General features: G+C 52.0%; 10 protein-coding genes and 1 non-coding gene across 11 annotated transcripts; 3 read left to right on the forward strand and 8 right to left on the reverse strand.

Annotated features, from left to right (window-relative positions):
• The first annotated feature begins 1,046 nt into the window (after positions 1–1,046).
• Positions 1,047–1,559, forward strand: BO95DRAFT_145148 (uncharacterized protein). The gene has a single exon (XM_025580599.1). The coding sequence runs from the start codon at positions 1,143–1,145 to the stop codon at positions 1,482–1,484; it is 342 nt and encodes a 113-aa protein (XP_025441795.1). The 5' UTR covers positions 1,047–1,142; the 3' UTR covers positions 1,485–1,559.
• BO95DRAFT_145147 (uncharacterized protein) lies at positions 1,560–2,197 on the reverse strand. The gene has a single exon (XM_025580598.1). It carries the CDS (start codon positions 2,082–2,084, stop codon positions 1,635–1,637), a length of 450 nt encoding a protein of 149 aa, XP_025441796.1. The 5' UTR covers positions 2,085–2,197; the 3' UTR covers positions 1,560–1,634.
• An 18-nt stretch (positions 2,198–2,215) lies between these two features.
• On the reverse strand, positions 2,216–2,307 carry BO95DRAFT_t170. The gene has a single exon. It is a non-coding gene; the product is annotated as a tRNA-Pro (tRNA).
• A 131-nt stretch (positions 2,308–2,438) lies between these two features.
• Positions 2,439–3,403, reverse strand: BO95DRAFT_482491 (thioredoxin-like protein). The gene is made up of 2 exons (XM_025590248.1): positions 2,996–3,403; positions 2,439–2,918 (listed from the first exon to the last, which is right to left on the reverse strand). The coding sequence occupies exons 1-2, from the start codon at positions 3,296–3,298 to the stop codon at positions 2,712–2,714; spliced, it is 510 nt and encodes a 169-aa protein (XP_025441797.1). The 5' UTR covers positions 3,299–3,403; the 3' UTR covers positions 2,439–2,711.
• Positions 3,404–6,873: 3,470 nt separating this feature from the next.
• On the forward strand, positions 6,874–8,174 carry BO95DRAFT_390136 (pectinesterase). Its single transcript, XM_025583588.1, has 6 exons — positions 6,874–7,008; positions 7,062–7,198; positions 7,248–7,330; positions 7,378–7,585; positions 7,633–7,826; positions 7,887–8,174. The coding sequence occupies exons 1-6, from the start codon at positions 6,892–6,894 to the stop codon at positions 8,141–8,143; spliced, it is 996 nt and encodes a 331-aa protein (XP_025441798.1). The 5' UTR covers positions 6,874–6,891; the 3' UTR covers positions 8,144–8,174.
• A 54-nt stretch (positions 8,175–8,228) lies between these two features.
• Positions 8,229–8,916, reverse strand: BO95DRAFT_443235 (uncharacterized protein). Its single transcript, XM_025586620.1, has one exon. The coding sequence runs from the start codon at positions 8,684–8,686 to the stop codon at positions 8,369–8,371; it is 318 nt and encodes a 105-aa protein (XP_025441799.1). The 5' UTR covers positions 8,687–8,916; the 3' UTR covers positions 8,229–8,368.
• Positions 8,917–10,392: 1,476 nt separating this feature from the next.
• Positions 10,393–12,892, reverse strand: BO95DRAFT_145506 (putative monooxygenase). Its single transcript, XM_025580600.1, has 6 exons — positions 12,473–12,892; positions 12,341–12,420; positions 12,006–12,289; positions 11,635–11,952; positions 11,446–11,588; positions 10,393–11,392 (listed from the first exon to the last, which is right to left on the reverse strand). The coding sequence occupies exons 1-6, from the start codon at positions 12,699–12,701 to the stop codon at positions 10,575–10,577; spliced, it is 1,872 nt and encodes a 623-aa protein (XP_025441800.1). The 5' UTR covers positions 12,702–12,892; the 3' UTR covers positions 10,393–10,574.
• Positions 12,893–14,413: 1,521 nt separating this feature from the next.
• Positions 14,414–16,004, forward strand: BO95DRAFT_443238 (sterol desaturase family protein). Its single transcript, XM_025586621.1, has 3 exons — positions 14,414–15,060; positions 15,121–15,795; positions 15,855–16,004. The coding sequence occupies exons 1-3, from the start codon at positions 14,907–14,909 to the stop codon at positions 15,908–15,910; spliced, it is 885 nt and encodes a 294-aa protein (XP_025441801.1). The 5' UTR covers positions 14,414–14,906; the 3' UTR covers positions 15,911–16,004.
• Positions 16,005–16,663: 659 nt separating this feature from the next.
• Positions 16,664–18,478, reverse strand: BO95DRAFT_364183 (glycoside hydrolase family 72 protein; the record flags this gene model as incomplete). The annotated part of the gene is made up of 5 exons (XM_025582650.1): positions 16,664–17,370; positions 17,420–18,165; positions 18,237–18,266; positions 18,314–18,351; positions 18,401–18,478. The coding sequence occupies 5 exons, from the start codon at positions 18,476–18,478 to the stop codon at positions 16,664–16,666; spliced, it is 1,599 nt and encodes a 532-aa protein (XP_025441802.1).
• Positions 18,479–19,334: 856 nt separating this feature from the next.
• Positions 19,335–19,929, reverse strand: BO95DRAFT_482497 (DUF2406 domain-containing protein; the record flags this gene model as incomplete). The annotated part of the gene is made up of 3 exons (XM_025590249.1): positions 19,335–19,606; positions 19,667–19,738; positions 19,806–19,929. 3 exons carry the CDS (start codon positions 19,927–19,929, stop codon positions 19,494–19,496), a joined length of 309 nt encoding a protein of 102 aa, XP_025441803.1. The 3' UTR covers positions 19,335–19,493.
• A 2,509-nt stretch (positions 19,930–22,438) lies between these two features.
• Positions 22,439–23,952, reverse strand: BO95DRAFT_414545 (sulfotransferase family protein; the record flags this gene model as incomplete). The annotated part of the gene is made up of 4 exons (XM_025584318.1): positions 23,479–23,952; positions 23,211–23,386; positions 23,005–23,108; positions 22,439–22,931 (listed from the first exon to the last, which is right to left on the reverse strand). The coding sequence occupies exons 1-4, from the start codon at positions 23,597–23,599 to the stop codon at positions 22,439–22,441; spliced, it is 894 nt and encodes a 297-aa protein (XP_025441804.1). The 5' UTR covers positions 23,600–23,952.
• Between the last annotated feature and the right edge of the window lie 544 nt (positions 23,953–24,496).

Raw genomic sequence — 24,496 nt, forward strand, 5'->3', positions numbered from 1 at the left:
CAAAAGCATAGACGGTATAAAAAGCCATCTTAGATCGAGTACCTCGTCTACAATGTGCATCCGGTCTTCAAGACTACGCTTCCCATATGGTGCTCTTCCTCGCTTTCTTGCTAGACGAAACAAAAAGAAAATGGCATCGACATATTCAATCATCGAATCTAAAATTCCTTCAATGGATGAGCAGGTTAAAATAAAATAAAGCCAAGGTTTCCCCAAACCCTGTGCACTCCTCAAAGCCTCCAGAACCGGCAGATGAGATACAAGACATTCAACCTTGTGAAGATTACTTGCGAAACAGAAGAATAGCATTCGATCTTAAGAAAAGCTAGATACAGCTGGTAGTCCTCAGCCTCACTGGGCATTGTAATGCCCGTGGCGCTGTAAAAAATGCAGAAACCATGCTAGCTGCGTTGAATGTTAAAGCGATTCGAGCGATCACAGGAGCGGATAAAGATCAGAATAAGAAATAGTAAGCGAGGGTGAAGTGGTTTCAGCTCATCCCTTGAACCCCTTGAAGGGAACGTTTTCCTTCTTTGGGGACGATGGGGCAGGATGTAAGAGACGATTGAGGTCGAGAGGTGGACGAGGGTTCTCGGCGATGAGACAATATCCTTCCACTTGATGCAACTTAGAATACACCGAGAAAGCAGACCGCATAATGAGTGGTGCGGGTATGTATCAAGCAACGCACTTGGATGACATTCTCCTTCAGCGGTAGTAATTTCCTCCAGGATCTACAGCCGGCATAATTGTGCTAATAGGAGCGCAGTCTGAATGCAATTTTGCAGACTCGGTATGAGGTGGGCAAGGTCTCGCCTATTTAACCTCGCATCGTCTTTGACGAGAGTCAAGCAGCAGACGTCTTTCGTTTCCTTCAGAAGGGAAACCTTTATCGGCAGGATTCTCCTTGGGATTCCTGCAGATAAGGCTGAGCTGCATACTGGGCTTTAGAACCACTCGGTCGATGTTGCGAAAACTGCGTCGTGACTCATGGTAGGAGAGCTGGGGGACTTGGGTCTTATTGTGTCGACCTGGATGGTGGAGCAAGGGGCACGGAGTCTCGATTCTCTTTCTCCTTCGGCGCAGTCATCAAGTAATCAAGCATTTATCGCAAAGCTCCAGGCTATGGGCTGCGTCGGGATATGCGGTCAAGTAGAATTCTGAAGTCTGGTGGTATCACAATGGCCATGCGAAGTTGCCTGGTGCCCTTGAAGGGCGTAGTCCAGATGGCGGGGAGTCTACGGTTCTGCGCTTTTGCAAGGATGTCATTCGAGAAATGGCAGGCTGCGATGGCACCGAAAGTCAACAGCACTTGGGTTCGACACCAAGTGATAACAAAGGAGAACCTTGACCTCTATATGGCCGTCGGGTGCACCGTAAAGATCTGTGGAATTGCTGGGCAAGCCGATTATCCAGCAGCTAACATGTTCTCTGACCGTCCACTCAATATGAAAGCTAGAAGATGCTTTTGTCTTCGGTCCTAGATCTCGACACTGTGGGTGATATCGGGCTCATCAATGAGATGCCTATCACCATGCAAGCCATGAGCTCAGCGAGAATCTGGTTATTGGACGAGGGGGCACGTACTTGAGATATTTCAGCAAACCGTCCTGGGATCGCACTCCCATTCCGGTTCAGCACCAACCTCCAATATTTGGGAAACGCGAACTGCTGCCCCCGTGATCGCTGAACTGGGGAACAGCAGGCCCATGGCGGACCCTAGCGTGCGGCCGATGTAATCTGTCGAAGCCATGTTCTCCATCCACCCACATTGAACATAAGAGTTCATATGAGTGATCATTTCGGTGATCGCCAAGGGAATGAGAAACTGAATGAGGCGGAACTTGGGTCTCGACGTCTCCTTGCCACAGATTTCCAAGAACAAGACTATTGGGGGCCTGATTGATCTGACCATCAAGCAACTTCAGGCGAAATTGGCGGGCGTTACTGATGCAAAAAGAGAATCCGTTCATTAGGATAGAAGCATTGGTGGGGTGAGAGAAGCTACATGGTTCATTCAGACTGACATGGCGGATTCTCGATGGGTTCTGGGATAATTGTCGAATTGATGGTGGGCCGCCCATTCATCGCTTTGCTTCTTTGCTTCCTTCCTTCCTCTTCCTCTTGGGTGTAGTTGTCTTGTTCTCTGAGTGAGAGCTTCACGGAAGTTCGGCGAAACTTGAAAGTAGCAGAAAAAAGAAACACAAAAAAGCAAGGCCCGAGCCGCGGATCGAACGCGGGACCTCTCGCAGATATGCTTGGGTTTGGAATCCCTAAGCGAGAATCATACCACTAGACCACCCGGGCTTGTCATGTGATCCGACAGGCCTTGAAACATTTATGACGGCAATGTCAGGAGAGCGGACAAGACTCACCATTCAATTTTCAGCTCTCTTTGCCGTGCTTTGCTGCAAATCGTGCGATTTGAATAAATATTGCTTGCATTCTTGAGTTGAAGTATCCTGTTCGAGTACTTTTACATCTCGTAATTGTATCAGAGCTGATATACATATTCGTGATCAATTGGGTTTGTGTCTTTGCCTGTATTTCCCAGCATCCGCCCATCTTTCAGCCACACAATATGTTTCCCACAACAGTGATGCACCTATCAGACCTCAATTAATCCAGCAGCATCTATCTATGTAATGTTCACCGCACTCTTGAACCAAAGCGACTCTAGACCTCCTCGTCTATATCAGAAGCAAGCTCGGTCATTTCATCATAGCCCGGAACCCACACTCCATCCCAACATCCAACCCCAGAAACTCCGCCGCCAGGCCCAAGTGATCCACGCCCCAGAACCCCTCCTTCTCCCCGGCAGGACTCGTGCACGCCAGCCAAGGCAATCCAAAAGCCCCCTCCTCAATCGCTCGATGCGTATTCGCCTCTAACAGGGTCTTGCCTTCAGTTTGTTTCTCCTGCGAAAGTCAGAATACATCCTATCTATTCCCCTAGCTTTGGGTCCTTCTAGGAGAAAATGGACTAGAGAACATACCCCATCCAGCAGCCCCTCCACCACATCGTCGCCCAACACCTCTTCGAGGACCTTTTTGTACCTCTCAGCGTCCGTAACAGACGCCGAGTCACCGTCCGCCCAGACGGAGGTATACAGTCGCTCCACTATCTCGACCACTTTCTCCGGATGGGACACAGCAACGAGTGCAAGGAGAGATTGGATATCTGTGGTCGGGAAGGGGAAACCCGTGGGCACGGCTTGGGTCATGGAAATGTTGAGACGACGGGACCAGGCGAGGCGGTGGCGGTTGATGTAGGTTAGTTTGTCTGGGTTGATTTTCATTGTTAGCTTGGTGTGGTTGCGGTGGGTGCGTGATGTTGGGCGTTGGTTGAGGCGGGAGATATATACTTTTGACCGCGATCGGTGGGGGGTTTCCGCAGGTGGTGAGGATGGTGCGCAATGAGACGGGGGTGTAAGTTATTTTGCAGGATTGGAAGATTGGGGACTTCTGGGTTGGGGCTCTGTCAGTGGATTGGGCGATGATGGATTCGAGAGTGGTGCTATACCTTCAGAACTTGGAATGCGATGTAGCTGAATGGGCTGACGAGGTCGAAGTAGAGGGTTATCTCGGGGGTGGGTGGGTGAGTGGCCATTGTGGTCGGGTGACTTGTTTGATAGAAGAAGTAGATGCTTGATGCTCTATTATGATTGTTTCGATCGTAAGAGGGCAATAAAGGTAGATTCTGAGTTTATATATATGATCGAAGTATACCATGTGGCTGCTGTGGCTGGAGTGAGCCTTGGAGCCTGGTCGGTGACTCAGGCACGCAACTCAACTGGTTGAGACGCGGCTTGTCGGCCCCAACCTAAACCTGGGATTCCCTACCGCTCTGGGAAACGCTGAGGCCGCCTCACCCATTCTGCCGCTCAACCGCGATTTTTGATTATTCTATCATTCCGACTGGTTGGCTCAACTGTTTGCGTGTGCTTTCGACTTGGCATTCTTGCCTTGGACTGTTTGCATTCGAGTATTCTTATCAGTTGCAGTGCTTCTGAATTCTCTGTAGCTCTATTGTACTATGTAAAAATCAATGTCTACGGTCACTGTGATGTTCAGCCTCAGGCACGAATGAGGCAGCGACCCGATCCGCTGCATAGGTCAATCCGGCTCCAGGGCGGGATATCCTGTACGTGCCGCTTGGGACATCTGTTCACAGGTACCAGCCAAGCTTCGATCTGCAGTCGCACATGAAACAGATCGTACCGTTGGCACCAAAGCTGACAGTCAAGCTTTTCTTGTTTCCTTAATATCAACTGGATATGTCACGCATGGTGGGTCGACGCATGTAGACTGAGGTGCTGCGCAAGTCAATGGTACTTGAAATACCTTGCGACTGGTGGCCTCTCGAGCCTGGAGCATGTAGATAGGGACTTTCTTTGCCGAACTTGCACGGGACTGGCATAAGTCTCATCATTGGGGAAAGTGTATTTCACTAGTGCGGGCATATGCAAGCTTGTCCTCTTCTCATCAGGTCTACGAGCAATGTGATTGATATCAGAGAGATCAAATTGGCTTCCTACGTACTTTCACTCAGTCTTCTAGAGTGTGCAATTGGCCCCATTATGCTACAACGTCCGAAGCTGTTCATGGACAGTGTCACTGTCATACATGGTTCGATGATTGTGGCGCCTCTTTGCGAAGCATCCATGGTACAATGAACTTCGATTGCATCTGCTGGCGCGATTTAGGAAATATATAGTCAATGCGCCGAGTCAGAGGAGCAGTCAGGAATGGATAATCATCGATGGGGTGTTATGCTGTTGCTGCTTTTTAGCTTCGATGCTCAGGCAAGATCATGGGCGTGGCATTGTGCATCACTGTTCCTCTAACTTACCCGAGATTAGCACGAAGAAGCAGTTATGTCTCGGAGGGGAAAGGGAAAGATGGCACCGGAGTGTTTGGCTGAGACTATATCTCCTGATATCGTCTGATTTATCCCTTGGAAGGTCTGAAGGGTTGGGGCGAAAGTGCCTGAGCAACAAAGGTGTAAGATAGACACATGTGGTGGGTCACGGGTCTACATGACTTCCCCTTCCGTCACTTCGGTCAACAACTTCAACCCCTTCATCTACTGCCGCCGAACTGAGAGCGCGATCCTCTTCAGGTCTCCACAGGCCCCCTTTTGCTCAGCTCGGCGAGCTTTCATTGAGCATAATACTGCTGTTGTCACCCCGCTAAGATCATACCCATCTGACGCGCCTATTCCCTTTAGCACCATAGGTTTCAACTACATGGCTTTTGACCCCCCAGACGAGCGTACTTCTCCTATCTTGATGGCTGTATCCCAACCTCAGGGATAGAGTTCTCTACTCATATACATATCTCTTATTGGGCTATTTGCAAGTGCGACTCTGCAGGTGAACACGTGCCGGGTCTATGGATATGTCCACGTCAGCTTATAAAACTCCGCAGATTGACCTGGCTTGGCAGCAAGCAAGTATTTTTCCTTGCAAACTGACTAAATCTGATCAATAAGTGACTAAAGCCTGGAGTTGAGTGTAGGTAAATGCTCGGGCCCAGTCATCAATCGACATTCATCATCCGTCGTATTCGCTCTCTCGGATATACGTCAGCTCATATTAATCTCCGCACATATTATCAGGGCATCGGAACATTGGCGCCGAAAATGGCCATGCCATCCATGCAATATCGCACAAATGAGGATCAGGAGATGCAACGGAGGATAGCTGCTCGAAATTATTGCGGTCCCATCCGAACGACCCATAGGTGCAATATGCGTGATATGAAATGCAGAATCCTTTCCGGAACTCGGTCTCAATATGCCGACGATGCCAAGAAACGTGGAAAATCGCGACTGATACAGGATTGGTTCAAGCGAGAGGGGTAGCCTGGGGAGGCGCGTCAACGCCTGATGCTTGACCAGAACTCAAATCTTCATCCCCCAATGAATCAAACTCTCTGCCGGTGCTGCCGTAAAAATACTCGTGGAAAAAGTGTCCAAGGTGTGCCATGTTGCGGAAGTGGTGTTCTGCAGCCACGGCCCATGCGCAGCTTGCACGAGAGTTCCGGTGCTTGATTCCGAAATCCCGCCAATCAGGAAATTCAAGAACTTCCTTTTTGTTTCAGGGGGGGTGCGAACATGGACAGGGGCAGATTCGGCGCTTTGACACGGACATTGTCCGAATTTGCCATGTGCAACAGCATTGGATCTTGGGAGCACTGGATTAATTCAGTGTGATATCGATCACTCTGGGCATGCGTTCACAAAGGAGGTCGAGTTATGAACCTGTTTCTGTTCCAAACAAGACCCTGTTACACTGTTGAAGCCACCCCTGGATGCCCCCACAAGCCGACCGTCGTGGATCGGCGTTTGTGAGCAGCCCTAAAGCTCTCCTGTTTCGGATCTGAAGTGGGTCGGCCCTCCAATTCACCACACCTTGTATTGACCCATCGACTATCCATGCCCGCGTCGTGGTTCTCATTAAGCTTAATCATTGGAGGTCAAACGTTAATATTAAGCAAAGACAGGGATTGCTATGATTGCACCAATTTAAATGAGGCACCCACCGGGAACGGAGAAGACTGGGCGGTCATAGGATCCACTAGCCTTGAGAAGCATTAGAAGCTTCCTCGAACGCCTCCACCGGACTCTAGCCGCCGGTCGACTTGCCTGAATCTTCCTAGTGATTTCAGATATAGTTATCTTTACTCGACTGGGGTCTGCAGACATCCCGCTGCAAACCCCACCCCAGTCTCCTGACGGATATGAGACAAATACCGACCCAAGAGGGAAATGGCGCACTCAGACAAGCAAGCAGGCTGCTGAACGCAACGTATAAAAGGTCTTTCGTCTCTCTGCATTCAACCTTCCCTCGCCGATCCAGTCGATCATACACTCATATCAATCGCAAAAATGGTTAAATCAGTCTTGGCTTCCGCTCTCTTCGCCGTGTCCGCACTGGCTGCCAGCCGTACCACGGCTCCCTCCGGCGCGATCGTCGTCGCCAAGTCTGGTGGTGACTATACCACTGTGAGGATGTCCGCATGAGTTATGCACAAGGCACGATACTGATATACCCACAGATTGGTGATGCCATTGATGCTCTGAGCACCAGCACCACCGACACCCAAACCATTTTCATCGAGGAGGGTACCTACGATGAGCAGGTCTACCTGCCTGCTATGACCGGCAAGGTCATCATCTACGGTCAAACCGAGAAGTACGTTGGGTAACTGCCTCTGATTAGCATCGTGCTGACAATTGTTTAGCACCGACTCCTACGCCGACAACCTGGTCACCATCACCCACGCCATCAGCTATGAGGATGCTGGTGAGAGCGATGATCTGACTGGTAAGCCTCACTGGATGAGACTGATAATCGGTGACTAACAAGAACAGCTACCTTCCGCAACAAGGCTGTCGGCTCTCAGGTCTACAACCTCAACATTGCCAACACCTGTGGTCAGGCTTGCCACCAGGCTTTGGCCTTGTCCGCCTGGGCTGACCAGCAGGGTTACTACGGCTGCAACTTCACTGGTTACCAGGATACCCTCCTCGCTCAGACCGGTAACCAGCTCTACATCAACTCCTACATTGAGGGTGCTGTGTAAGTGATTGCCGGTCCTTGGACGAAGCCAACACTAACCCGGCTAGCGACTTTATCTTTGGCCAGCACGCTCGTGCTTGGTTCCAGAACGTCGACATCCGTGTCGTTGAGGGTCCTACCTCTGCCTCCATCACCGCCAACGGCCGCTCCTCCGAGACTGACACCTCCTACTACGTGATCAACAAGTCGACCGTTGCTGCTAAGGAGGGCGACGACGTTGCCGAAGGCACCTACTACCTTGGTATGATTACTTGCCTATCTTGCGCTTCGCACTTTAGAGACAATACTAACATGGGTACAGGCCGCCCCTGGTCCGAGTACGCCCGTGTCGTCTTCCAGCAGACCAGCATGACCAACGTCATCAACTCCCTCGGCTGGACTGAGTGGTCCACCTCCACCCCTAACACCGAATACGTCACCTTCGGCGAGTACGCCAACACCGGCGCCGGCTCCGAGGGCACCCGCGCCAGCTTCGCCGAGAAGCTGGATGCCAAGCTCACCATCACGGATATCCTGGGCTCTGACTACACCAGCTGGGTCGATACCTCCTACTTCTAAGCTGGACGCATGAGCAGTTGTTGAGGATGCGTGAGATGGCTGTCAACCAACAGCAGCGCTGACCGTATGCGGTGCATATACCTTTCTCTTCGTCAAATAGTTTCCCTTTGATAAACCAATTTAATTGGCATGCACAGCCCAAGCTTGACACAATTTTGACTCAACCCGTATCGTAAACATACCATACATGCGATCTCATGCACATGGCCGCATGGTTGATGGCGCCTACACGATACCAGACAAACCTAGGTCGAGCAACTCCATAAGCGGTATCGTCTCCCCAATCACCCCGTATAGCTCCCACAGTCTCCTCATCGCCTCAATGCTAACTTGGGTCCCAGATCCCTCATTCCCAGTACGAGCCGCCAGGTATATGCCCATCCCCGAGCTATCAACGCTGTAGCACGCTTCCTCAAAGCTGGATGCGGGGAATTCGTCCCCATCCGCCGCTAGTCGTTCATCCTCGACCCTGATGAAGTACCCGGCCCCGTATCCGTGGCCGACGGTGATCTTGATTGGTCCTTGTTTGAATTCGTGATACATCTTTTGGGTCCTTTCTTTGCAATGTTTCGTTCTCTCTCTCTCTTCCTCTGCTTCTGGGTTAAACCGACGAAAGTATGTTGTTAAGGTGTTTTCGGTAAGAGATATCAACGTACGATTTAGAGATAGATGGTCAGCACCGATGTCTGGGATATGGTGGATTTTGTTTTCGCAGGAGAAGGGTAGATGCGAGATGTTGTATCGACTGTCAGCGAGCAAGGAAGCTCGTTTATAAGGAACTGAAAATTTCTTGAAGTCTGGTGATCGTGATTATGATGATGAGGATGATGTTCGTTGCTGTCATCCGGAACTACTTGGTTCGGTCCTTGACAAACGTCGTTTTTCGCCACCGCCATCGATATTACCGCCTTGATCGCTCCTATACCGCTTCCTCTTGAGGAATGATCTGAGGGTGTTTCAATCCTAGTGAGATGGGCCCAGTGCCCAACACCTTGGTGTATGCATGAGGGCTCAGTAGGCCTTGTTGGCCATGATTCTGCCAGGCAGTATTAATGTGCGGTTTCGCCACTTTTGTATCCACTGACGATCTCGTACACGACCCTCACTGAGTAGGTTGCGGGTGCTATTCGCAAGATTCATTGAGTCACCCGGTGTTCCTGCTCCGCCTGCTCGTTCCCCCATCATTCTTTCGTGTTTACATAGTACGCTCTAGGGACATTGATTCCGAGCCGGGGATGGTACAAGCACACTTCAAGGTCCCTGCTTGAACCTTCTCGAATGAGATCCCTGCTATTCGAACGTGAGGTGCAGAGTAAGTGCGGGTACGTTCACATGTCTCCATTAGATATATTGGCGTACTAGCACTGTTTCATGCTTCTGCGCTTCAGATGCCTTAAGTGCAATATAGTAGGCGCGGACTGCACTGCATCTCCAGGTCTTCTTGCTTGACTATGTCTTATTGTTCGAGATACCTCTGGATATCTAGTTGAGTGTGAAACGAGACCAGCAATGTTGACAATGTCTGCAGTCATGGCTGTAGTTCGTATGCCTCGGGGTACTTGCGGGTACCTCTGGCGGAATACACATCCCGCGCCAACTGGCGGTGCCGATTGCCAAGCACCCACCATACTTGATCAATGTCTTCTGCACAGCACAAATAACCAAGTACACCTAAGCCAAGCAACACCGTACTTACTCCTATGTAAGTATCGCAGCTACATAGCATAACCATCCCCATCCCAAACCATGCAACAAGCCCCCACCCGGCCGAAGGGGTTCAACGGTTCAACGGACGGTTCAACGGTTCAACCTGCACGGGTGTACAACCCGACCGGAAGAGTTCACCAGCCTCTCGCAGGCAGGTATCAATCTACATTCAATAATTGAACCCATGTGGCCAATTGAACCCACACAACCATTAAAATCAGATAGCACAATTTTGCCACAGGCCCAGATGCCCAGGTTCCGGCCGAGAGAGGAGGTGGCCTTGTATTGCCTGATTTTTGTGCTGGGGTTTGTTGAATCAGGGGAAATGAGAGTCTTTCGTCAGGGGGTGGACCCGCTTTGATGCCCGGCCACGAATCCCGAGACAATTCCGCCCACGATTGAATTTTTCAGCCAACGGGGGATGGGGACGCGATTCAGACGCATCTGTGATTGGGTGCCGTTCTTTGAATTGTGCTGAAGGAATTCTGACTAGGCTGGACTTGGATAAGTGTGGTTGTAGGTTCGAAGGTCCGGCGTTGTGGACGGTTTTTGACCGCTGCTTCGGCGCTGAGGGTCGGGTTGTCCGCGGAGAGGTTCAACCTTTGCCTTTGGGGACGGGAACTCCGTGGATTGGAGAGCAGGGGTTCATTCTCCTAATGAAGAGTAGATACACGTAACTTATCACAAGATACAGTAAATTGGTCGTGGTGGGCCATTTCAGACCTCAAACCTCACCGTAGAGATACCTCAGCATCCACTCTACCGCCTCCTTCAACTCCCCCGGTTCGTTGCAAGCTGCAAACACATATCGGTCCGGTCGGACAATCACATACCTCGCCTTGATGCTCTTTCCGATCAGGCACGGATCAGACGACAGGGGTGCAGGGCGCTGGCTACACAGTGGTGACCGGGAGAACTCTTCAACACTTGCAATCTGGAATACGTTCGGCATCCGAATCGCGTCCTTCGGGTTCATCTCTTCTACGAGGATCGGGACGTCGTGGCTATGGAATTCTCCCCGGGACCATTCTTCGATACCTTCCAGAGCGTCTCGTGCAGAAGCGACCTCATTACTTCTCTGTAGGTAAATGAACACGCGGAACAGGGATTTCGAGCCGGAACGGTAGATGGCGTCGTCGGTGAAAAGGACCTTGCCGGTGGGGGTCCGACAATAGACCTGGGGCAAGTAGACACCTCCGTTAAGTTCGGGTACGAATGGCATGCCTGCAGAATGTCGAAGCCGGAATGATGCCTTGTCGCGATGGCCATGTCGTAGTTGCTCTCGATAACCTGGCAAGAGCTGCAGGAGCCAAAGAGACCAGTCACGCAAGAGGATCTTCAGCAAGTTTCTCTCGCACACCAATTCGCCGTTGCGGACCGTCGTGGCTAAAGATATCTCGAGTTGCTGCTTGCGTTCAAGGCACCACGCGGTTAAGACCTTTTCGTGGTTGCGTTTGTAGGGTTGATATCGGCAGAACATTGCGAGGCGCCACGACAGGGAGATTGCATCACGAAAACCGGATACTATGCCTTGACCCCCAACTGGATTGAAGGTGTAAGTAAACAGAACCAGAGGCTCGGAATGGAGACCTTACAAGGCGGAAAGACATGCGCTGCGTCGCCACTCAGAACCACCCTATCCTTAGCCCATACGTTGCATGTACGAGACGAGAATTTGAAAGGGCGGCAACGAAGGACATCAATACAGTCTTCAGGGAACTGTACATCTTGGTCCAGTCTACAATCTCGTTAGAAGGCGCTTGTGAGCCAGGAAATCAACTAACCCGTATTTACTCCCTTTGTGCGTCAGGTAAGGAAGAACAATCCGCTTCATCGCATCCGGCTCAGCCATGCGATCTCCATCCTCATTGCGATAGACAAGGTACTCGAATCTCCAGAGCCTATCCTCGGGCAGGCCAAAACGACCACAAACCGCCGGTCTCTTGCGATTGCACAGAAAGCGGAACTCTGGCGGGAAGAATAAGTCGTATACGTGCTCTGGTTTGTAGCCTAGTTCCCATAAGGGAAAGCTGGGATGAGTTTCGGGTGTCGGGAGGGTCATCTTCCAGTTCAGCGCTACCCATGTCTCCTCGTAGAAAGCTCTATATTCGAAGGTGAGAATCTGCCTTCAGCTAGGAAGAGTCGAGCGACTGACTCGTGAAATTTTTCCATCATCACCCCACGTGGCTCCAGGTATTGTTTCCGTGTGTATCCCGTTTTGCCGTCGGCGCCGACCAAGTACCGGGCGCGCACCTTGTGGTCCTTCCCATCCACGTTGTGGTACGTGCAGTACACCCAGTCGTCGTCTTCTTTGATGTCGACAATCGCGGAACCGCATCGCAGGGAACAATACACGGGAGACATGGCGCTTCTCAGCTTACTCTCGAGCGTCGGCTGCTTTTGACCAATGTACCCGACATGCCCTGTTGTACCCGCGGTCTAGTTGTGGTGAGCGACCATCGAGCCTATCATCAAGAACAGATGACTGACCTCGTTGCAATTGATCTCGAGGATGGGTGTCTTGTATAGATCATTACCAGTGCCACTAACGAACCTGAATTCCCCCATACCTTTCGTACATTAGCGGCGCACGTCAATTGTCAGTGGCAGAGAATCACGCACTAGTTCCAATTTCCGTGTAGATCGAATTATACAAACCCAGTCCTTGAACCAAGCGAATACCATCATCATCCAATGCAATACCCCGAGGGTCGGTCGTGATCTCGGTCTCTTTTTCGACAACGACGTTGCGGATGCCCATGCGACCGAGATAGGCGGACAGCATCGCCCCCGTGGGGCCACAGCCACAGATGATCACTTCAGTGGTTTCCCAAGCTTGTCGATTCGACATTTTGAGATAGCCTGACTTGTTGCGACGCGAGAAAAGCTTAGAAGTTGAGCATTCGTGGAAGATGATAAAGAGGACCGGGGAGGACGTGTTGGCACTGCATGCCCGGCCTGCGGAATCCTGCGAGACAACTCATCGCGGGCCACGGAATTGCGGCTTGTCGTATGCGCAATAGCTGTCCTTAGTTCAGCCGCTAAGGTGTGTTTGTGAGAGACTCAGGCTCACTACTGGTCCATAAGAAAAAGTGTTGGGACTGTGAAGAAGAGAAGGCTAAGAGCTAGCGGACGAGAGCGGACGAGAGCGGAGAAGAGCGGAGAAGAGCGGGAGTGGAGAAGGAAGTGACCGGCGTGAGACAAGGGCCGAGATATCACTTGTTGTCTCCCTCTATGCCTGAAGCATACCCCTGCACATCGACCATTTTGCAGCTCGGCAGAAATTGTTGTTCTTCTATCTCTCTCCATAACTTGTATCGGGACTCAAGAGCACCAATGGTCTGTCTGAAGGCCACAATGAATTTTGTTTTCCAGGTGAGTGAGGCTGGACCATGTCTTTCGCACCTATGTGTTATCGAACTTGCCCGGGAGACGAGGAAAGCCTCCTCACAAAGTTGTGAAGCGAAGAAAATCAGTGCACTTGCTCATATTATACCAGCTTTAGAGGCTGCAGTCATCATGCAGCGCACTTCTTTAGCGACGATCCCTTGTATTTCGCTAATTTACCTTCGCCAACTGCAGCGTTGTTCACGCGCCAGGCTCCGACAACTTCACTGACGAAGACTGGCTCAGTGTGCCAGGTAAAACTATCGAGCACTCTGTATACTCCGCGTATTCCATCTTGCAGAAGCCTCAAGCTCTCTGAAGGTCTTAATCGATGTCCAGATACGGCTCGTTGATAATCATGCTGGCCCTCAAGCTCATTGAGTAGCAGAACCTGGCCGAATAAATGCTGCTTTGTGAAGGCTCTAAAACTATCAAAGGCCCTAGACTTGTTGGCAAGGAATATTAATGCTTATAACGCCCTGACAGGCAAACAGCAAGCTCGGTCCTCGTGAAGGGCCTACTGGCGAATTGCTCAAATAAGCAAAGACATTTTCATATAGAAGCAAGTTAATCGGTAGCGCCATCAACCAGTGGCGTGACCACTTCCGCGATGCCTAGACCTTTCTGTCCTTCGAGATCATTCCAAAACACGACTACCTCAGATCATGCGTCAAGAATGGGTCAGGCTAAATCCAGAAGACCCCCTTTGCGTGCTGTCTTGCTCCTTCTGTCGAACGACTAGCCCGAACAATTAGGTGTGCTGCTCTAGGAGATTGGGAATCGCATTGCCATATGAGAGCTCTCCACCGTGGGCCGACGCGGCGGATACTCATTGGCCAGATGAATCGCAAATCAGCGCCAGGAACCAGCTGCATGAGGCTATCAGGAACTGAAATGTCTATCTGCAGTGTACTTCCTCCAGAAAAAAGATATTAAAGTTACCACACGAAGGAAACGATCTAGGCCTCGAGGAACCATTGAGAATTGATGTGATGAGCCAGAAATCAGTCGGTTGTAGACCATACAGAATAATCTCTAACCTCATGCCTCTTGCGCAAGTCTGTCCACGTAGAGACGAAAGAAACTTCGAAAATTGAGTTGCCGGCTTTTGCGACGGGATCTGGCCAGCCCGAGTACCAACCACAATCGTATCGCGGGCAACACTCCCCAGAAGCGAACAATAAAACGATCATCACCCGGCTAGATTGACCTGGAGTACATGGGTACAATTAGGCAGCGATGGCTCAGGGGCATCCGGCGTCGTTCGACCGGCTCGTTCGTTTTAGCCCCAGAATGACCTCTGCGGCGCATGCATTGTCTCGACCGTTGCCTCCAGGCGACCAATGACCTCACAAGTCCAAAGAACCAATAATAAAACACATTATGCATCCCAAGTGGGCCATGGTGATCTGGCCGAATCCGGGGAAAGGTAAGGGAGGCGTGTGAGTGGCGGGCGGGATTTGAGTTGATGGGATTAATTAATTTCAGGGCACGGATCGGGATCAGTTGATGTTCTGCCCGGGATCCGGAGTGGTGTGTCCGATCAGACCATCCGGATACCCACCACCACAACCGAGGAGGAAAAAAGTACATATACTTTTTGTTGACTCAATTTACAACCCGAAAGCGAATCAACAGCGTGACGGGATATGCGCTGAGGAAGCCCATCATGGACTACACCTTCAACACCACCCTCGCCGCGCCGGCGACGGGCTCCTACCACGAGCTATACGAGATCGCCAGCCTGAACCCCAAACTGTCCTTCCTCGAGAAGCTCTGGTGGACGCACTACGCCTACTGGGACAACGACATTATCGCAACAGGTATGCCCACCCTGCAAAGCCCACACCCAAACCCCTTTCAATTAACCCCATGAACCCCAGGAATCATCACCTTCCTCGCGCACGAGATCCTGTACTTCAGCCGCTGCATCCCGTGGATCATCGCAGACGCCTTCCCCAGCCTCTTCCACCGCTTCAAGATCCAAGACACGAAAGCCCCGCCGTCGGCGCGCGAGCAATGGAACTGCGTGAAATACATCCTAGCAATCCACTTCATCGTCGAGCTACCGCTGATCGTCCTCTTCCACCCGATGATGGAATTTTTTGGATTGCAATACACCCTCCCCTTCCCCGACCTGAAAACCCTAGCCCTGCAGACCACCATCTTCTTCTTCGTCGAAGACACCTACCACTACTGGCTCCACCGCGCCTTCCACTGGGGCCCGCTGTACCGCGCCGTCCACCGCGTCCACCACCAGTACGCCACCCCCTTCGGCCTGACGGCCGAATACGCCAGCCCCTGGGAGACGATGCTGCTGGGCTTCGGGACCATCGGCCCCCCGCTCGTGCTGGGCTGGTGCACGGGTGAGGTCCACCTGATGACCGTGTTGGTCTGGGTCGCGCTGCGCCAGTTCCAGGCCATCGACGCGCACTCCGGGTATGATTTCCCCTGGAGCCTGCGCAGGGTGTTCCCGCTGTGGGGCGGCTCCGATTGGCATGATGATCATCATCGGTATTTTCGGGGCAATTATTCCAGCTCGTTTAAGCATTGGGATGGTGAGTTCTTCCTTTCTTGTTGTCGATTCGTGTGGATGGAAGTGCTAATGTGTTGGCAGTGTTGATGGGAACGGTTGCCGGGCCGAGGGGGAAGAAGATGAAGAAGAGTGAGTAAATGCCTGCAGGGTGCAGCGTGCGTGGGGTTCTGTTGCACTAGTGTCTGGGTTCGATTCTTGTGTATGATATTCGTAATAGTAATTCTTAATATGAGGATATGAAAGAGTTTTCACAATATGGGGGTGAGGTTTTACTGTAGCCTGGTCTGGTCGTGAACTGGACCGCTCAGTTGCTTGCTTGCTGAAACAAGAATCAGGCTCCGATTCTCCGCCTTGAGTATGCACCACTACCGGCGTAACAGCGGGTGAAGGCAGTGAAGTGCCGCATTCGGGTACCTTGAAAAGCTTGAGACCTCGTAGGCGAGTAAAAATTTTGGACTTGCGCTATGCTCGTGGGTTGATTGTGTCCTATTTAAACCAGGGTAGAAGGAAGTGGTGGGCGTGTTTCGGAGTTGGAATGGGTATGCGTAGATGGGTCGCGGCTGGAGGACGTACATGTCTGTGTATTGTGTAGCTTGGTCCAGAGGCAGAGCAATGTCTAAGACAAAGGCTGGGTGGTTTTTGAGTTTATAAGGGGGCTGGCTAATTCATGTAGATTACTTTCAGAGGCAACTGGCTGTATCGTGTTCCAGCCACGTTCAACTGCTACTGCACAAGCGAAGGCATAGTAATGATTGAGGGTAATGTACACGGAGAAAGTAAATGAGTGTGATGAAAGAATATTGCAGCGAGCTGGACTAATCTCCTTCTATATAGCAACATACAACATGAATCGCAGAGTACGGATCCACCATACACATGCACCTCTCCCCTTACAACATGATCATGGCCAGACCAGCACCGATGGCAGTGACGACGTAGGCACCGAGCTGGAGAGAGCCAACGGCCACCATGGAGGCACCGGTCATGTGGCCGGCGGAGGAGCTGGAGTCGGACGTGGAGGTGGAGGTGCTGGAGGAAGAGTCGTCGGTGGCGGTGATGGTGGCCGAGACGGAGCCGGTGCCGGCGGTGCCAGCTTGGGAGAGCATAGAGCTGCAGGTGCTGGCGGTGCTGGCGGCAGTGGTGGTGGCGGAGCCGGCGAAGCTGCAGGCGGAGTCCGACTTGTCCTGGCTCTCCCAGTAGCGGTTCAGAGCCCAGTTGAGCTGCTGCTTGGGCTCGCACATGCCGTAGTCACCGTAGGTGCCGGTGGTGGCGTTATGAAAGACGCCCGTGCAGGAGATGTAGCCGCAGACTTCACTGAAGAGGGTGGCGTACTTGCTGCTGGAGACAGAGTCCTTGACCACACACCCGGCGGCGGCGTTCATGCACGAGCAGAGAGCGCTGTTAGGAGACGGGGGCAGGGGAGTGGCCTTGGCCTCCCACGAGGTACCGACCGCCGGACAGCTCTGGAGCGCGGTGTTCGTCGGGGTGTAGGATGCCTTGTCAACACCGGAAGGCGTAGCACTCTGGATTTCCGAAGAGTAGTACTTGAAGTCGGCCATCGTGCTGACACTTGTGCTGTCAATGGCGGAGACCAAACCTGAAGTATATTAGAATGTAAGAATGCACATGTTCACCGAGCAACCTACCGTAGTCGTTACTAGTCTGGAAATACATGTAGACGATACCACCAGACCAGACGCCGTTCATCTCGTCACCGTAGAGAGCCTTAATCTCGGTGAACTCGCGAACACCGTTGGTGTTGCAACCGTACTCGGAGAAGAAGACGGGAACGGAGTAGTTCTTGAATTGCGCGGTGCGTGCCTCGTAGCCGGACTCCTCGTAGGTGGAGTTGCCGCACCAGGAGTAGATGTTGTAACCCCAGAAGTCGACGCCCACATCCTCACTCTCACAGTTGAAGTAGTCGGCCATGTTGACACGAATGTCAGCGTCGTCGTTGGTGGCATAACCCACACCCATGGAGCGGTAGCCCTTCGCCTTGATGTAGGCCTTCGAATCGCGGACGGCGGCCTTGACGAAAGCGCTGGCATCGGTCGTGTCGATGGTGTTGGAGACCTCGTTACCAGCAAAGAAGCCGAGGGTGTTGTTGAACTGGGACATATCATCGATGACCTCCTTGTAGCGGGCGAAGAGGCTGGTCTCCCAGGTCGGGCTGTCCCGATCGATGGACTGGGTGGGGTCCGACAAGTCGGTGATGACATAGATGCCGGCTTCAGCCAGCATGTTCATGCACTCAGTGTGGTTATTGGTAGGGTCGATGGCATAAGTACGAATGACATTGGTTCTGATCTCTTGAAGGTAGGGAATATCCCGCTTGCAGGTGGTGGCATCAGCCAGAGGGTCGACGTAGCTGGTAGAGCTGCTGGAGCTGCTGCTGGTGGAGTTGGAGTCATAGTCGGCTTGAAGCCATTAGAGTCTGCTTGAAGTCAAATGTGTTCAGAAGACATACCCTGATAGGCAACACCACGAATATAGCTAGGCACTGTTAGCAAGGTCGATGCAGAGGGAGCAAAGTCACTTACAACTGGGTGTTGTTGCTGCTGTAGAAGAATTTGGAGCCCTTGGAGCTATTAACGGCAGTCCAGTAGGGTAGGTAGCCAGCCTCCTACCTTGATGACGATGGGATCAATGTCTGCCAGAGCAGATCCCGCAAAGGCTGCCGCTCCAAGAGCGAGAGAGAGCTTCATGATGCTAGGAGTTTGTTCAAATCAAGTGCACGAAAGGAAAAACGCAAACACAACCAGGGATATAAGGATAACGAGTGAATGGAGGACAAAAAACGAATGACGAGTATATCAAAACCTCAGTCCGCTTACAACAGGGAACTGAGAGGGGAACATATAACCGTTCTTCCAAGGAAAAACCTGGCACAGGCTATTTTAAAAGAACAGCGTATAATTAGCAACCCTCAAATTTCTCCTCCGATGCAAGTTGCCAGAGCTGTGGCCTCTCAAACCTCCTGGCTGGGGCCCGCTATACAAGCGAACGCGTCACCCACCATCACGCCGGTTGACAGTTGTAGTGGACAGGACGGTGCTAGCAAAGGACTAGTGATTAGAGTTGCTCGGGGGCGTCCACTCGCGGCGAGGCGCGAAGCCATTGGACTGAAAATTCGGTAGACGAACGATGGTGAAGTGGGACGGTGGCCGAATTGGTGGGTGGAGGATGCGTCGTCGTGGTGCCAAAGTGGATGCCTGATCTTAGAGAAGAATATTTTTCCCTCGAGTGGGGACGGCAGTCGCGCTGGCTATAAGTACCAGTAATTAGCGCATGTCGCCCGGAGGTGGCAGACGAAGAGGGGGCCAGATATTTGGCAGGAAGTGTAAGACAACAAAGAGATCATGGTTGTTTGTAGATAGATTAGCAAGTAGATGTACTGCAGATGATGAAGTGTAAGAAGTTGAGCTGTCATCGATGACTGACGGACGGGTTGTCGATCCCGGCCTGAGGTACGCCTGAGGCAGCGAGCGGTTCGACGGAGTTCGGCAAGCCCCAGACGCTCCCGACCGAAGATGCAGAATTACCAACTACGAGGATTCCAGAACACATCTCATCTCAAAACAAAACAGAGGTTTGACATCGATCATCGCTTCCATTACATCATTGAACGCCTCCCAATAATACAATCTGCCAGAATTGAAACATAAACAATAAATCGTACACCTCTAGAATTTCCGCCCTCAGTCTTTCTCAGCGTCCTCCCTACAAGCCAGCATTTTCTCGTCTGCGTCGTTCAATAGCCGCCTCAAAGGACCGGATTGTATCCAAGGGCCGCTCGAATCGATAACGGGTAGGGTTGGACAAGTCAGGATCCGCTGTAAGAGCAGTCAGTCAGTCAAACCGGCATGTCGAGACAGGGGAAAGGGGAAACGCACTGATCAGCTTGCCCTCGCGGTCGCGATGCTGCATTGAGCGTAGGGAGAAGCCATTCGAACCGACACTGTCCACTACAGCCATGCCAGTTAGTTCTGGTGTTGTGGCAATCAAACATGCAATCTCCTTGCATCCACTAACCTGCACGCTCCCCCATTAGGGCCGAGTTCGGGTCGGCGCTGCTCGAGAGCGAAGCCTTGTGGTTGTGCTCTGCCGGGCGCCCGGACTCGGGCCGGTTGTCACTAGACGCGATCGAAGGTGCCATGTTTTTTCTTGTTGCCTTGTGCCAAAGATCGATGTGTGCGTGTCTAGATACGTGCGTGATCAAAACAAGGAACCACAGATGCAATGGGAAATAAAGCAGTGTTGCTGACGTTGGAGAACAGGACTGGACGGGCGTCTAATAACTAATCCCCCCGGTCAGTCATTACACACCTACGTATGCAGTCAGCAAGTTATGCATGGGTGAGTCAACCAATGGCGAACCCCGGTCGCTAGCGAAACACCAACATCAGCCCTCTGAGAATCACTGTTTTTAGAAACGGGCATGTGAATAAGGTGCATGGAACGCCATCTGCAACCTCAGATCACGCAACTGGCACCAATGATGACACTGGGTGCCTTGGTGCCTGCGTGCCGTGGCTTGTGACGCGGCAGGTCGGGGCCCCCGTGACGTGTGCTCGCCTGTTGTTGGTTGCCATTCTGCAACTCCCCAGGACCAAGCTTCCACTAAAGTCGAGGACCCAAGGCTTAGCACCCCCGGTGGCCAACAAGAACCGAGCCTCGGGGATCCGCCTACGTTAGGGGCCACGCAAGCATGATGGGCTGTGTGATTCTAGGCAACCACAATCTCAATTTGCAGATGTCGCCGTACCTGAACTCAGTTCCTGGTTACGCCGTACCTTGAAAGAAAAAGATCTCCGAAGTTTCACATCGACATCAACTAAGCTTCGAGGGGTCGCCTCACACTACCTAAGTTAGAATTGCTTCAGCCCAGAAATGTGATGGGGATGACCAAATGCGGGATGATCCTCTCCCCTTCCGGAATGCTGGGGGGCGCATCACTTGTGCGCCGAGGCTATTCGCCACCCTCGACCCAGAGGTAACGGAAGAGGTATTATCAGATTAGGATTAATTTTTTCCCTCGCAGCGGCGTGACCACGCCCCATCGCTCCAGGAGGACCATCCGCCTGCAATTCTAGTCTCCTAGACGAAGTCTCACCTTTCCGATCGAGCAGACGGCCGACACAGTGGCATCTGAAACATGGTGCTCGCTTGTTTGATCTGCGGCACATCCCCAAGCCACGCCAAGACATCGGCACGGTAGTATCCAGCCCAGCCTGCGGTTACGTACTCGATTACCTTTCGATTTCGCGTGTCAGTAATGCAGCAAGTCAAGTGCCCATCATTTTGAATCGGTTGCCGTCAAAACTCTGGACAAGCCGTTCGCGCCTACAGTAGATGTTAGCAAAGTGTTGATCATCACAGCCTCGTCTCGAAAGAGTTGATCAGTCGCCGAACCACACAAGCGAACTATCAGTACAAGGGCATGTCTTACCTGGGGATAAACCATAAACCACCGGGGATAAAATCACTTCCTCTCATTCTTCTCACTATCCTCCACCACCCTTTCTCCAGTGGACAAACCATCTTGCAACATATGGGCTGTTGCCCATTTACACGGTAAACCCCAACTCACCAGAATCCCACCCATCACTCCAGAACGTAGACACGCGCATACAGACCGCAAAGAAACTCTACAACCTCCCAATAGAACCACAGTCAACCTAAAAACTCTTCATCTACTCCTAACAAAACCCAGTCCCGCACCGCTGACTCAAGCCCCCCAAAAAGGAAATCAAGGCCGTACCCCCCCCCCCCCCCACAACTCCACCGCACCAAGTCTACGGAGACCTCCGCGGCAGTCGGCACTCGTTACCAGAACCGGTAAAGTCCCCACCCCCTGAGACAATAACATCCGAGTCTGAATGGACGAATGTCCGAGGGAGCAACAGCTACAGACGGAACCTACGTGCGTACATTATTCGAATCCTCCCTAGGGACGTCCGAGTAAGGTTGTGGGTTGTGGCTGAGGGGTGTGCGTTTCTGCATGCTGAGCCATCGTGTCTATCATACTGTGTTTTGGAGCCACCGAGAGACTGGTTGAATGAAGGTCCGTCCGTACATAGTACAATTTTGCTGGAGAGCGATCGGGGCGATAGATAGACAGGAATCCTGCTGCCTTGGACTAAAGTGAGAAGTGAGACATCATGGTTGTTATCACGTACGGCCGGATAAGTTCTGCGATTTTGAGCGGAGGTTAGTGCTTTCTTGGTTGGAATGGCGTATCTTCTGTAGACTGTCGTGTGAGGATCTGTCGAGGGTGTAACATTAGTGCTTGGCTCCACCATTTCAATGTGTTGTGAAGTAGGCGTAGGGTGTAGCCTGAAGGCATCCGTGATATGGCGGTTGGGGGTGAGGTTTTGGCCGGGTGTGGATCTAATGGGTGCTTTGTGGGGTGATTGCATTGTAGATTGATGGGTGTAGATTGGTACAGTACAGTTAGGAGAAACTGGAGATGTGGTTGCCTGCTAGCAGGTTGAGAGTATCAGCAGTCATCATCCCTGAGTTCGTTGTAGACGGTGCCAGAAACGCTATCATCCATGGCAGCGACGGAGCACTTTTCAGATAGAATCATCATAACAGACCTCCCAAAGCTCACTAGGCCCTCCATCATCTCACCAGCGACACAAAGCCAACCCTCAAAGAGGTGTCTACATCCTCAAAACCCCCAAAAACCCATCCCACAGCCCCCCCCACCGAACCCCCTCCCTCCGCACAACCCAAACCACAACCCCAACCAAAACAACCCCCCTAACCACCTTCCACCCACACTCCCTCAGATTCAACTGCATACACGCGCGATGTCGCGCCAACATATCGGCCTTGGTATTCCCGTTCGGCACCGGCACCGCGGGGACGGGCTGCCCCAGAAACGCACACAACGGCTCCCACCCCTCCTTGACATGGTACAGCAGCAGTCGGTCCTTGGGCACTAAGGCCTGAATCTTGGCCACGTGGTTGCGGTACGTCTCGCGGGCGGTGGTGCGGACATCCTCCCCGTAGAGACATAACCCGGCTTTGAGGAAGGTCTCGGGCACGAGACGGAAGCGGGAATGCAGAAGGTTGTTGATGATGTTGATGATGGGCACGAGGAGGTGTTTGTTGAGCGGGGTGTCAATTGCGGTGACGAGGGTCATCATTGATCTGGGGATCAGTTAGCGCTGTTCTCTATGACGAGGGGACGGGACGGCTGGGATTGGAAGATAGGTGTACGTACTCGTACCATTCGTCGACGTCGCGGACTGTGATGATGACTTTTGCTTCCGGGTAGGCTTGGATGAGGTCTTCTGCGAAGCAGATGGCTGGAAGGTCGGAGACGGCCTATGGCATTGTGCGTTAGCATGCAACTGCTGGACTTCCGTATACCAAGTCATGGCGTCTGGGTTACAACAGCTGATAACAGCCAGAGCCTGGTAAACTGACCTGACAATGCCCCAACAGCCGATCCCAGTCCTCGCGCCCGAACCGCTGTCCCAACCCGTCGTACTTCGCTCGCAAAGCTTTCAGCCACATCTCGCAGTCGCGTGGGTTGGTGATCATTGCTTGGTATCCGTGGTATGCTTCGTGGTAGCCGAGGATGCGCAGGGCGTCCATTAGCGCTGGAGATAGGTATGTGTATGTCAGCTACCGCTTCATTGACGTTGGGAGCGACTCGTCAAGCCTGGGCAACCTGCCACAGGTAAACACTCACACTCGGATCCCGTCCTCGTCAGACCCAGCGAAAGAACCCGCATGGGCACGATGCGCGAGCACTCCTCGCGGTCGATGTCGGTGACATGGAAGACGCGGTTGCCGGCTTCGATGGTTGGCATGGTGGGTTGTAGCTGTCAAGCTGGTGGGGATATCTTCGATGCTGCGTTCTATCGCCAGGGTGAGCTTGCTTGGTCTGCTCAATCGGGTGTTTGTGTAACGATGGCCGTCCAGTCCGTGGGATGGTCGTGTGCGCGCTACGTTTTCGTTAGAGGTTCCCAACTCAGTGTCCGGCGTAGGGTATTGCTTTGGTGATGAGGCAAGGCCAGCCGAGATTAAGAGTGGCTCTTAGAGATTCTGATCTCAGGCAGAACAAATCACGTCGATTGTAGATGATAAGCAGACTGATGAGACAGCTGTACGGGTGGGCGAGCGCGTTTGTTGTGATGATCGCGGGGAAATTCCGAGAATGTGATCTGTCATCGTAGATCCCAACCCCCTTAAAAAAAGCAACGCTGTCAGCTCGTGATCACAACACAGCTCAGTATACCCTCGAACCAGTCAGCAACCAAGAATACAACTTATTTGATAACACAAGGTATAGTTATTTCACTTACCATATAGAGGAGCTTATGCTGCCACCCAGTTATGAATTGACCAGATCTGGGTCTTTTGTTAACAATCTATTGATCCATCCGAGAGGCCATCAATCAATTCAACTGCGTTGTTCCACCCCCGCATTCTTCACTTCAGAGATGCATCCGAGTCACGTGCATATTGCAAGAGATGGAGTCAACAGCTCATGGATCATGGATTTGCTGCCACAGAGCTTCTTTATGGCTGCCTTATTCATCATTTCTGAAAGTCTTGCTTATTCGGTGTTATATATGCTCAGAGACGTCATCAACTCTTTCTCCGAATCATGGGTGTAAGCGGCATGGATTTGAGGCTGGGGAATGAGTCCACTATATCTGTTATCTATCCCGAGATGTGATACCTTAACCCGAAAGTAGTAAACA

The sequence above is a fragment of the Aspergillus brunneoviolaceus genome (genome assembly GCF_003184695.1).
Source record: "Aspergillus brunneoviolaceus CBS 621.78 unplaced genomic scaffold BO95scaffold_37, whole genome shotgun sequence".
NCBI lineage: Eukaryota > Fungi > Ascomycota > Eurotiomycetes > Eurotiales > Aspergillaceae > Aspergillus > Aspergillus brunneoviolaceus.